A 13,994-nucleotide genomic window follows, 5' to 3' on the forward strand; every position below is an offset into this window, starting at 1 on the left:
GTCAGAGTGACCATCGGGTTCTTGGTCACCTCCCTAACCAAGGCCCTTCTCCCCCAATTGCTCAGTTTGGCCGGGTGGCCAGCTCTAGGAAGAGTCTTGGAATTAGATTCTCAGTGGGAATCAAACCCACAACCCTAGCATTGCAAGCGCCATGCTCTACCAACTGAGCCACATCATCAAATCATCACAAACCACTTGATGTCTCAATGTACTCAATTACTGTATTGTGCATTGTTTTTCTTCATGGTGATGGAAAGTCTACAGGTACAAACCTAGATGACCAGCCTATGTACAATGCAGTAATGTACATTTACATTGCGTTGTTTGTCCTTACAATACTGCACAAAAAGTGGTTATTTTCCATGTTATTTGATCAAGATTTATTTAATTTGATGTGAATGTTTTGTGGCTTTACCCATAACTTTTCACCTTTTGATGTAAATGTTTGAGGACAGGGTTTTATTCTTTCTGGATATCATTAGAATGACAATCGCAGAGAAAGGGACAGGGCAACAACTCTTACAATTTCAACTATTGAATCCTGCAAGATACTGTTCTTAATTATACAACTACCTTTTTTGCCAAAGCAGAGACATCTATATCGGTCTGCTAATACTAGTAAAGGCCCAGTGCACTTCTTTTGTAGTACAATATATATATATATTTTTGTATTAATCTTTTTTTATTTATTATGATTTTGCAGTGGGTGGTGCAGCTCCCTCAGCACCCCTACTTCCTGTGGCTATGCTTGATTGTGAGCTAGAATCAAATGTTGAATTAAATGTGTGTGACACAAGAGGTTAACAACAGTTTTCCATCATTAGAATTACTGTAGGGAGGTAACGTGATATCATAAGGGAATCGCTTAGACCGCACTTACCGGTAGGACTAGTTTAGTTATCTCATGGGCTCTGGCAGAGAAGTAGCTTATGTGAACGCTTTAACAGTAGCCTAAATTTACAGTTAAAGTATCCATTACCAATAAATGAATAAACTTAAGAGATTATAGGCTGGTTTATGCTGCGAACAACATGCTTTTATTAGCCTACCAGAATCACCTACAAAAAGAGGTTTGTGATAGGCCTTCGATTGAAAGGGTTAATTTGTTATAGCCTACAGTTCACAATAACAGGAAAAAATACATTTACTCACCCAAATAAAATGAAGAGATAATAAACTTTCATGATGACACTTTGTTTAATCTTTGAATTGTTGGCTAATGGTTTACTGAAACATAAGGAAGCTATCCGATTTTCAATAGCACCGATGACAACAACCTATTCATTTGGTGATAAGGCAAAGCTCCTAGAGAAGGAGCGCTTGAGAGGGAGATCCGTGCGTAATGGATGGATTTGGCTTTTTTATTAGCAGGAAGAAGTTTAACTAATGTCTAATTGTGGAGTATTTGGTAAACAAAAGTGTCACAATATATAAGGGCATATTTATCAATCAGGGTCATTCAAACGAGATACTAAGTCATTCAAATTAGATAATTCCAAGACCCGAAGTTTAATTTTTTTGCCTTGGGCTTCAGGGCTTCCGTACTATTTTGATATTGAATACTGCATTATTGGGAAGGGCTTGCAAGTTAAGCATTTCACTGTACTTGTGCATGTGACAAATAAAACTTGAAACTACTCTTAAACTGTGTAGTAACACTGTAATTACACTGGTAACAACATTGTAATACCTTGTGTTTCTGCCTCTCGTTCTCTCAGGTGGTGGGTTGCTCCATGCCCTTGATTGGAGACCAGCAGGATGAAGACCGTGCTCAAATTGCAGACCTGGTCATCTCCAAAATGAACCAGACAGTCCCACGCACTGCAAGTCCCTCTCCTGTCCGTCCCACAGTTGCACAGCCCGCACAGGTGACACTGTTGCTAACCACAACTCAGTCTAATAGACTTCAAATGAGTCAACATTTGTCAAAAGGAATATGTTTAGATGAGTGGTCTCTTTTGTTAATAGGCCAGTATATTTGGTGTGTATTTATAACCCATTGACTTTGTGTTTCATTGTGACATGTTGGCCATGCAGAAAGCTGCATCCCCTCAGCCCATCTCACAAGGTAAGAAGATGGCTCTGTAATATTAAGGCCCCAAATCCCAATGGACACTTGCTTTTGTTCATTAACTGGTAATAAGATAGATAAATCGTTTTTTTTAAAATGACTGCTTGATAGGGAATCAGGATAAACAGTGCTCTATCTCCTCCAGGTGGCCCACAACAGGCACCCACAGGCACTGCCGCCCCTCGCCAAGGAGCCCCCTCACAGCAGCGCCCCTCTCCCCAAGGTCAGCCCCCTGCACAAGCCCAGCCCCCTGCCCCCGGCCCCAACACCCAGAACCCCCCTGCTCAGACACCACAGCAAGACAGACAGGCCAACCCAGGAGTTGGTTCTCAGCAGCGTCCCCCAGGGCAGGGGCAGAAACCCCCCTCTGGTCAGGGATCCCCCCAGCGATCCATGAGCCAGGGGGGCTCCCCTCAAAACCAGAGGCCACAGCAGTCAGGTCCCCAGCAGCAGCAGAGATCCCCCCCTGGAGGCCCGGGCCAGAAGCCCACAGGGGGCCATCCCCAGCAGAGGCCCCAGCAGAAGCCAGGCCAGCCTGCCAGGCAGCAGTCCCAGGGAGGAGACCCCCAGGCCCCCCAGCAGCAGAGGGCTCCAGCCCAGCAAGGTCGCCCTGGGGCCCCTACCACTCAGCAGCCCCGCCCTATTGCCCAGGGCCAGGGAGGCCCCGGAGGGAAACCTCCTCTGCTGCAGAAGCCCCAGACCCCACAGAAGCCCATCCAGGACCCCCCTGCTATGGGAGCCACCCCTCCACTGAAGTAAGCAAAGCTTTCATAAAATATTCCAAAACATTCAATGCCAATATACTTTTTGCTCAGTGTATCCCAACTGTATTACTCAATAGCTCAATATTTGATGTAACATCCTCCTGTTGTTTTTGGCAGATATAATATGATACCAATCAGCCACACAGGATGCTATGTCTATCTCATTCTAGATACGGATGAGTAATTAACTGACGAGAGGATTCTGTGTTCCAGATTTAGCTTTCATTTCTTTTTATCTCCATGAAGGGGATTGATGTGCATGATGCTGTTATATCTGTACTGTAGGCTAGATATTGAGATGAATATTGAGTTTGTAAATCTATGTAGCTATATTTTGTCATGGGATATGTTATCAGATGTTTAGAGTGCGATTTGTTATTTGATCCAAATGTTTGGACTGAGTGTGCATGAATATGGATAAGTCTTTTCAAGACGATTCCAATGGAATGTTCACACTTTTTGTGTCCTGCTCATTATTCATTTTCATGTTGCAATTGTTACAAAATATTGTGAGATTGGGTTACTTTCAAATATTAGTATAGAATTTGGCTAAATTTTTCAACAAGCTTTAATCAATTTGAATTTCCTGCACTCCCTCAAACCTTTTCTTTGTTTGACAAACCTTGGGACTTTATTGTAGCTTATTGTAGCTTATATTTGTGTGCTCACCTTAATCATTGCTCTACAAAATAATTAGCAAAAACTGTAGAATTGTGTGTTAAAAGCATTTACGATCAGGCAAGTCAGTAGATATGACTGATCAAGTTTTGATCCAGATCATTATTCACAGGATTAAACTGTTGCATTCAATGTGTCCAATTTCAGTCTACACTGAAAAAGTCATACTTTTCTCTCTCTCTTAATTCACTCTGTCACCTTTTTTTATGTGATGAAAGACATTATTTTTACATTGATGACCAGGAAATTACAAGGACTGTTATTTTGGATAATGCTAGATTTTATGGATGAGATGTTGGTCAGGGCTGACCCTAGGCATAAGCGACATAAGCGTCCGCTTAGGGCCCCGCGGCTGCCAGAGTGTCCCAACCCCACAAAAATGACAAAAATGACTGATGAGCATTAGAATAGCAGAATACACAAGGTGCAATTTCGCAACAACATTTCGTATAGGGACACCAAAAGGCTGGTTGGCATTGTATTAAGTACCATTGACCATGTTTAATGTCCTGGTAATTCTCTGGTGATTCATGAAAAGGAAAGTTTAAATAACACTATATAATTTACAACTAAAGCAGTGTTCCTTTAAACATGTGATAGAAGGCAATGTGGAAAGGGTCAGTAAATTATGTAGGTTTCTAGAGTATATACAGTGGGGGAAAAAAGTATTTAGTCAGCCACCAATTGTGCAAGTTCTCCCACTTAAAAAGATGAGAGAGGCCTGTAATTTTCATCATAGGTACACGTCAACTATGACAGACAAAATGAGGGGAAAAAATCCAGAAAATCACATTGTAGGATTTTTAAGCAAATTATGGTGGAAAAAATTTATTTGGTCAATAACAAAAGTTTCTCAATACTTTGTTATATACCCTTTGTTGGCAATGACACAGGTCAAATGTTTTCTGTAAGTCTTCACAAGGTTTTCACACACTGTTGCTGGTATTTTGGCTCATTCCTCCATGCAGATCTCCTCTAGAGCAGTGATGTTTTGGGGCTGTCGCTGGGCAACACAGACTTTCAACTCCCTCCAAAGATTTTCTATGGGGTTGAGATCTGGAGACTGGCTAGGCCACTCCAGGACCTTGAAATGCTTCTTACGAAGCCACTCCTTCGTTGCCCGGGCGGTGTGTTTGGGATCATTGTCATGCTGAAAGACCCAGCCACGTTTCATCTTCAATGCCCTTGCTGATGGAAGGAGGTTTTCACTCAAAATCTCACGATACATGGCCCCATTCATTCTTTCCTTTACACGGATCAGTCGTCCTGGTCCCTTTGCAGAAAAACAGCCCCAAAGCATGATGTTTCCACCCCCATGCTTCACAGTAGGTATGGTGTTCTTTGGATGCAACTCAGCATTCTTTGTCCTCCAAACACGACGAGTTGAGTTTTTACCAAAAGTTCTATTTTGGTTTCATCTGACCATATGACATTCTCCCAATCCTCTTCTGGATCATCCAAATGCACTCTAGCAAACTTCAGACGGGCCTGGACATGTACTGGCTTAAGCAGGGGGACACGTCTGGCACTGCAGGATTTGAGTCCCTGGCGGCGTAGTGTGTTACTGATGGTAGGCTTTGTTACTTTGGTCCCAGCTCTCTGCAGGTCATTCACTAGGTCCCCCGTGTGGTTCTGGGATTTTGCTCACCGTTCTTGTGATCATTTTGACCCCACGGGGTGAGATCTTGCGTGGAGCCCCAGATCGAGGGAGATTATCAGTGGTCTTGTATGTCTTCCATTTCCTAATAATTGCTCCCACAGTTGATTTCTTCAAACCAAGCTGCTTACCTATTGCAGATTCAGTCTTCCCAGCCTGGTGCAGGTCTACAATTTTGTTTCTGATGTCCTTTGACAGCTCTTTGGTCTTGGCCATAGTGGAGTTTGGAGTGTGACTGTTTGAGGTTGTGGACAGGTGTCTTTTATACTGATAACAAGTTCAAACAGGTGCCATTAATACAGGTAACGAGTGGAGGACAGAGGAGCCTCTTAAAGAATAAGTTACAGGTCTGTGAGAGCCAGAAATCTTGCTTGTTTGTAGGTGACCAAATACTTATTTTCCACCATAATTTGCAAATAAATTAATAAAAAATCCTACAATGTGATCTTCTGGAATGTTTTTCTCAATTTGTCTGTCATAGTTGACGTGTACCTATGATGAAAATTACAGGCCTCTCTCATCTTTTTAAGTGGGAGAACTTGCACAATTGGTGGCTGACTAAATACTTTTTTTCCCCACTGTAGCATAGAAAATATGGCTTTAACAAGCTATTAACAGTCAAAACGTAATGTTATGACTATAACTACTGTTCCCTGAAGGAGGGAAACGAGGCACAACATACTATGGGGAGTTGCACTTTCGCGGATCTACAAAGCCAATGAAATCCGTGCCTCACTGAAAGCACCGCCTCCACAGGTGATAAGCGTGAGGCTCGGATTAATTCCTTCAATTTAATACCACGTTTCACTTTCAATATCTCCTACAGTCAACCCTTTAAACAATGGCCAAGATGCAGCCACACCCCTGGTGGAGTGGGCGCGTACACCGCTAGCTAACCCTTGCCGCTTGCTGCTATATGCCAGTGAGATAGCCTCCGCAATCCAGTGGAAGAGACGCTGCTTAGAGAGCGCCCTGCCGCGAGCTGGATTAGCAAAATAGCCAAAAGCTGGTCACATAACCGGATATCCCGGGTCAGTTCAATGTACATGCATAAAGCTCGCACTGGACACAGGGCATGTAACCGCTGTTGCTCTTCAGAAGCAAAAGGAGGAGGCGAAAAGGGAAATTGCTCAAAGCTAAGGACCTGTAGGATACAGTCATGACTTTCCGGGCGCATTTGGACGCAACGTCACCTTAGAGTCGCCTGGGGCGAATTGAGTACAGGAAGGGTGTACGGATAATGCGTGGAGGTCCCCAACACATTTAGCTGAGGCCAAAGCCATGAGCAATGGGTTTAGTGACTGGCCTGAGACTACGTACACTTTTCAGGACTGCACAACCAGGGATAGCGGCCATGTATGCTGAGAAAGCGGCCATGTACACGTTTAAAGTGGAGAATGCCCACTCCTGCTCGAATGCTCCTGTAGGAACATAAGGATGTCCCTCACAGAGCACTGAAAAGGAACCAGCCCTTTATCTTGGCACCAGACCTCAAACACTTGCCACTTATACACATACAGCCCTCTTGTAGAGGGCGCCCTTGCGGACTGAATGGTAGCAATAACATTCAGAGGTAAGCCTCTAGCCATCAGATTGGCCCTCTCAGGGGTCAGGCCCATAGGAACCAAATCTCCGGCCTCGCTTTCCAAACCTGCTCGTGTGCATGGGACAAGAGGTTGCTGCACAAAGGGAGTTGCCACGGGTCCCTGCCTAAAAGGCAAATAATCTCCATGAACCAAGGCTGCCTGGGCCAACGGGGAGCCACAAGAATCAATGGTAAGCCCTCCCGGCGCACCCTCTCCAACGTGGGCTGAATCAGAACCACTGGCGGAATGCGTAAAAGAGGGTCCGAAGACACTGGTGTGCCAGAGCTTCCATTCCCAACATGGCACTCGGGTCCCTCATCGAGAAAAATAGACGTCACTGCGCATTTTCTCGTGATGCGTAACGATCTACGTCGGCCCTGTCGAACATCTCCCATATCTGGGCAACCACCCAGGGGTGTCTCGACTCTTGAGAGCCCCCCCGGATAGGTGATCTGCACCCAAGTTGAGGCAACCGTGAACTTGCATCACTCGAAGTAAGAGCAAATGCCCACTGCTCCACAGTAACAGGGAGTGTGCCAAGGTGAGGAGGGGAAGGGACCGAGTCCCACCCTGCCTGTTGATGTATGCCTCCATCGTCTGACCAGCACGTCGTCCCGACAAACACGGGAGGGGGAACCTGAGCGCCACATTGAAGCCATCATCCCTATCAAGCACAGGAACTGGTGAAAACGTGCAGTGCGCCCCAACCGAAACTCGGGCAATCAGAGCTGGAACCTGGACACCCTGACAGGGGATAGAAAAGCGCAATTTACGTACGAGTCTAACTTGAGACCCAGGAATGGAATGTGCTACAATGGGGTTAGACAGCTCTTTTTCTGGTTTAACCTACCCATTGGGCAAAAACTGGTTGAATCAACATTGTTTCCACGTCATTTCAAACAACAAATTTGATGTGATAACGTTGAACCAACGTGGGAAAACTGATTCGATTTGAAAAAAGTAATCAACATAAGGGAATTTCGTATTTTTTTCACCCAACTTTTAACCTAAATCCAATAACATGGTGAAATGTTTTGTTGATTTCAGATTAAATTCACATTAGTTGACAACTCAACCAAATCTAAATCAAAACTAGACGTTGAACTGACTTCTGTGCCCAGTAGCGACAGAAAATGGGGCACAAGCCTGGATGTGTGTAACACTGCTTGTTCCCTTGACTCTGCTGCTATCAGCCAATCGTCTAGATAGGCCAACACCCTCAGCCCCTGGCCCCTCATGGGTACCAGAGCCGCATCCACCACCTTTGAAAAGATGTGAGGCGAGAGGGATAAGCCAAACGGGAGGACCAATAACTCGTAGGCTATCGCCTAGTAATGGAACCTCAGAAACTTTCTGTGACTGAGGCACATGGGCACACGAACGTATGCATCCTTTAGGTTGATGGTGGTGAACCAATCGCCGGGAAGCACGGACCATAACATCCGCTGGTTTGTGAGCATTTTGAACATGCAAACTCTGAGATGCTTGCTGAGGACACATAATTCTAGAACGGGGCGTAAAGTCCAAACCCCTTTCCGGAACCAGGAAATACCGGCTGTACCAGCCGTCCTGGATCTGAAATAGAAACTACTCAAAACAGGCAATAAGGCCCTGGGAACAGTTGATGTGATGACGCCGCAGAAGCATGGGGGACGCGCAACAAATTGTAGCCTGTACCTCAATGTCACTTTTCGCATGATCCAGAGCAACATTGTGCATGCGTGCCATTGGTTGGAGCAGATAGCGAGCCTCCCGTCCTTTGCCATCTGAAGGGTCGGGACACCACCTTGTGGACTGTGAGAGATTGGATATTTTTCCCTTTCCTCCACTCTCAACCACCATGTGTCTGAATGTGGAGAAGGGACACTTTTCATTGCACCCACATATGGGAGACGCAACACTATTGACACCCGTGAACACTGTGGAACTTTGGGTGGACACAACTGTGTTTATGTGCCAAGGTTTGCCTGAAACCTGTCCGGTCCACTCTGGGTTTGGGGGCTCCGGCAATCAGTGACATACCCCGATTGGCAGTGCCCCTTGGGGGTACTTCTGTCTTAACGAGCCTCACTCAGGCAGTAAGATGTGTCCCGGTAACCGGCTAGCACCCAGCGCTGGACCGCACGCATTAGAAATAGACCCAGAGGAAAACCGCTATCATGAAGGTTATTATACCCACCAGTCATAGGTAGCGGTGCCACAGCACCTTGTAATCCAGCTGGAAAATGGACAGACAGCTCTGAAAAATGGACCCCTTCTGTGGTAATAGACAAGGGCGATTCATAATTTATTATAATTTCCAGGAATGGAACCAATCGCCTATAGAACCCATAACCTGTATCACGAAGCACCTCATAGGGGATAGTAAACTACAGGCAGGAATCAGCAATGAATCCTAGTATGAGCCACCTATTGGGGAGGAGTGCCCCTTTTTGGACAGAGAGCAAATCACCCAACTTATTACTCTCAGCCACGGAGATTGATACGCTCCTTGAACCCCATGGAACATGAGGTAACTGAGGGGGCTTTAAAGTGACATTTCTAAATTGTTCAACTTCATATTCATCATCACCCCAACATCAACATTTGTGAAAATTGCGCGTTTCTGTTTTGTAGTAAAAAAGATAGAGGAAGACATGTGTTTCCAATGACATCATTGGTGTGCATCGTGTGATTTTAACCAATTATGAATAGGCATTGCCTACTAATTGTCTACTAATTGGTTGATGATGTCATTGGAAACACATCTTCCTCTATCTTGTTTACTACAAAACATAGAAACGTGCCATTTTCACATATGTTGATGTTGGGGTGGTGCTGGAGATGCTGAATATGAAGTAGAACATTTTTTAAATGTCCCTTTAAACATGGACAAGCAAACAAACTTAGTTGTGATTCCGTGACATTGTATAGCCTTGGATGAAGTCCAGTCCCTTATGGACACATGGGGCTCCGGCAATGACGTCACAGTAATGTTTTTGTGGAGGCGCTCACTGGTCGCTCAGACCTGTGCTAAGACCCCTCGCTCTGGGGTTACCCGAGCCAACTTCTCAGAGACTGCTTCCTCATCGGAGGTGCCCGCAAGCCCTGCTTCCTCCACTCTCTCCAACTCCAGGAATTGGAAATATGAATGTGATTGACATACTGCCGGGTGAAAGCTAGTAAGCTTCATTCGCCAGAAATTAAAGCTAAGCAAACTAGCCTCTTTGACTGCAGCACTGTCCATTTAGAATAACCAAGCGACTTCATGATAGATACGTATACTAAACGAGAGCTACCCAAGCAATTCCACCTTTAGGAAACTAGCAGTAGCTAGCTCACCTCGGCAAGTTAGCTAACCCTATGCAGCGCTTGTTAGCTAGCCTGGTCTCAAAAGTCTACGTAGGACCGGAATACAGAGGTGGGACCCAGACCCTTCTGGGAAGAGAGGCAATCGGTGATTAACCAAGGCAGAAACAGGTGGTGGGGGGGATATCCACAGAACCTGGCGCCCTCTCTCTACGAGTAGCCTCCCGTAACTGTCGACAGAGCGCACATGAGCCGGTAGACATTCGTTCCGCAACTCTGACTCAGCCAAGGTACGGACACCCAGGAGAGGAAGTCACTATCGGAAACACCAAGCCCCCTAAAGCGCCGTGGACTAGTATGGGAACAGTGCCAGCCGTCTCTTAGTCTCGCACACAAACTGATTCGAGCGAGGGCAGCCTGAGCATGCACCGAGCCGAGACATACAAGACAACAAACATTAGTATATTTTAATATACTGGGGCATGGTCACGAACCCGAACCCGGCTTGTTAGTAGTTTCATATTACTTATTTCAATAGCTAGGCCAAGCAATTTGAATAAATAGTTCGTGATTAGGAAACTTATGAGAACAAAGTTCAAACTTCAGCACACAACGTCCAGGGGGTGAGCACACTCTACCACTAAGGGACAGTTTAGTTGGCGCAACGTAAGACAGTCTCATGTTCCAATTGTTTGTTTTAGTAGCGTGAATTGTTCCTGTTCACACTGAACTGAAGAGTGGAATAATTGAAGTAATGAATCCGAGTATCACGCTTATCACCTGTGGAAGGCGGGGCTTCCAGTGAGGCGCGGATTTCATTGGCCTTGTCAGGCGTGATTGTAGATCCTTCAACTGAAGTCGTGACAGTGTGACTCCCCATAGTATGTTGTACCAAAGTTGACTGACTGAAAGGGAACTGCAAGCAATTTGTTCAATTACTTTATCTTTGTGCCCTCCAGAGTCCCGAACTAGGAACACTGGTCAAGGGGAGGGGGGAGTGATGAAAAAAGCATGCATTTGCATCCAGATCAATCATTCGGTATACATATCAAGTTGAGTTGATCAATGCACTGAATCAGTTATGTAAGGAATGACCATACAAACTGAAGGAACTCTGTCTATCCCCTATGTATGTTCTCTCTCTTTCTTTCTCCAGCCATGCCCTACACTTCTTAGCATTACATGGGTTTGCTGCATGACTTTAATAGCCTCTTCCTCTCCTCTATTGCCATTTCCTCTCTTTATAGCAAATCCCAGTCTCTTACCAATGCCTTCAACATTCCAGAAACCCCAGCGCCACGGACCAGCCTTAGCCAGGATGAAGTGAAGGCTGAGACCATACGCAACCTACGCAAATCTTTTGCCAGTCTCTTCTCAGACTGAGAGATGGAGTAAGCCCCCTCCTACGCCGACAGAACGACAGACAGACTGAAAGGCAGACCCTTCCCCTCCCTCAACACACAAAGGACCAATAGGACTAACACCTCCCTATCATGGACATTGATGTACATTGATGTGAAAATGCACATATAAAACATCCATTGTTTACTCAAACAATGACAAAGAGAATTAACAAATATAGAGTACATGACACGAAGCAAAACAATCACACACAATATCCTACAGAACAGTCCAGGGCTAAATAGGGGTGTGATGAGATGATGAGGTGCGCTGGAGGTGATTAGGGTGCGTTGGGTTTCCATTCCGGTGTTGCCGAGGTGGTGCGCTCAGACCGGTGGCTCAGTAGACCGGCGAATCAGAGCGCCGGAGGGGAGCAACAGGAGGAGACGTGACACCAACACTACAGCTGTTTGAGCTGCCCTTTCATTCTATGTTATGTTTTTTTAGATGCATGTCAATAAAGGAGATATGGTTGCAATTTCAACCACTCACATCGCCGCTTGTAACTGTGTTGTCACATGTAATTAGCTAGAGTAGTTAGCATAGCAAAAGTATGTGTTGTTTTTGTGAGAATGCCATTGCTGCCTCCCTCTCCCTTCTTCTGTTAGATTAAGACAAAATCTCAATAGCTCTCAACTTGGAAAACATGCCTTACACAGACACAAAGTTCAGTCAGATAGTATTGTCTCAGGGATGTCCTGGTAAGTGACACAAGCGTGTCGGGGTCAGGTCTTCCATAAGTTGCACTGAAATGAGGATGATGAGCTACTGCAAATGAAAGCATGTGTTTTTATTGAGGTAGAAAGTATTTGTTCTTTCAAATGTATTTTCACATGAAATATAACAAAATCATACTTGAATACATAAGACATGAGTCAAGCGATATTTTTGAGATTTTAATGTCAGTTTGTCAGATTGTAGAGACACAGCCAGCTCAGTGCTCTATTTTACCAGCCATCACAAGGGCCTGGGATGCTGCTGTCTCTGTGAGTGGAAAGTGTCTGGGTGCCTGTCCAGTCTGGCTCCCAGCAGGGTCACAGCTTGTGAGCAAGGAGCCTAGTCCAAATAAATGCTCAGCCAAAGAATGTACCATGGGTCATCTAGGCAGTGTAAAATAAATGTACTGGTATGTCCCCTGTGGGATTTACAGTACCACTGCAGTATACTTCTGTTTGATTTTCTACACCTAATACTTTCTCCCCAAAACATCAATGACTTCTTTGATCATTGGTCAGAAAACAATCCCTACATATTCCCTGAGCCCATGGCTGAAACCTTCTGTTTCTAGGGCACTGAATATGTCTTCCAAAAAGAGTATGTTCCATGTCAACCAGGCAATATGTGTTTTGGAGCTAATTCGGAAAGTCCCAATCTCCCTGCAGAACCCCTCTTTTTCCTCTGCGCATTGGCCCTTTGTGTATCCACAGTGACCCCTTGTGATAAATTGTGCATAAACGTGTAAATGTTGTTTTGTAAAACCAAATAGAAGTGTTGTACAGATAGTGACCTACGAATGATGCAGATTCGTCAAGTTTCCCTCCTGCTGCTGGCTGTACTTGTTGATATTATGTGCAATTAATTCTTGTGGATTTTGGTTGATAATTTTTGGCATTTCTATAATTTTTCTGGTGGGGTGGGTAGGAATTAAGCCCTTTTTCATTACTGGCATTCACAGTCATGAATTATGCATTATTTCTACTTTTTGAAAAAGCTTTTTTATCTTAGTTTCTCTTGTATTCAGGATTATATGTCTAAGTTTGAAAATGTCTATTACACTTCTTATCATGGGACTCAATGGAAATCATAACTCAGCAAACAGAATTGTCAGGGTATACCGTTGAATGAATGGATCAGAGAAACCTCAAATGATACCTGCTACAAAAAGATTACTTGACTGGATGAACACTTGATTGTTTTACTCAGCTCTCTGCTTCTGCTTGTAACAGAGAACATCCATCAGAGAACATCATAGCTGTGTTTGGAGTTATAATCCTCCTGTGGATGTCGTGATAATTGAAACAATCTTTTTGAATCCTGTTTGTTGATATTCATAGACGTGTGTTGAAATGTTTCTTTCGTTTACATTCTTTTTGATGGATATATTTGAATGTATGTTTACAATTTGTATGCCTTTTTTCTTTGCTTAAGTAGTTTTCCTAAATGCAGATGTAAGTATTTTTTATTTAAAAAAGGTTTTATGTGTTATCTGCACTATGAATTTCTGTGAAATTGATGGTCAATATTGATGCCTGCCAGATGTATAAAACAAGAAATCTATATGTATCTAAAATAGACAAAAATGATAAATATTACATATATTGTAAATCATGGTGGAGTATTCAAATACATGTAGAAAAGTATATTTGATGTTATTTTGATGTTATTTGCGATGTACCTGAATAATTATGCTATCAACATGTGCACATATTCAATAAAGTTCAAGACCATTCAAGACCATTTGTAACAATGATGAACCATTGTCTTCATAATATTCAAATGATGAATGATTCAGATAAAAAATTACTTACCATTCTGAGTAGATATGATGA

General features: G+C 44.1%; 1 protein-coding gene across 3 annotated transcripts in view; it reads left to right on the plus strand.

Moving 5' to 3' along the window:
• The window catches only part of LOC121584795 (synapsin-1), a 28,431-nt gene extending 16,762 nt beyond the window's left edge, over window positions 1–11,669 (plus strand). For 2 of the 3 annotated variants that reach the window (XM_045225705.1, XM_041900925.2), the window contains 4 exons: window positions 1,719–1,868; window positions 2,038–2,068; window positions 2,217–2,826; window positions 11,292–11,669. In XM_045225705.1, coding sequence (XP_045081640.1) covers window positions 1,719–1,868; window positions 2,038–2,068; window positions 2,217–2,826; window positions 11,292–11,427 — 927 coding nt within the window. In that variant the 3' untranslated portion in view covers window positions 11,428–11,669. The remainder of the gene's footprint in view (window positions 1–1,718; window positions 1,869–2,037; window positions 2,069–2,216; window positions 2,827–11,291) is intronic. The other variant, XM_041900924.2, reaches the window with a different exon arrangement.
• The last annotated feature ends 2,325 nt before the right edge of the window (window positions 11,670–13,994 follow it).

Source organism: Coregonus clupeaformis, chromosome 16 (assembly GCF_020615455.1).
Source record: "Coregonus clupeaformis isolate EN_2021a chromosome 16, ASM2061545v1, whole genome shotgun sequence".
Taxonomy (NCBI): domain Eukaryota; kingdom Metazoa; phylum Chordata; class Actinopteri; order Salmoniformes; family Salmonidae; genus Coregonus; species Coregonus clupeaformis.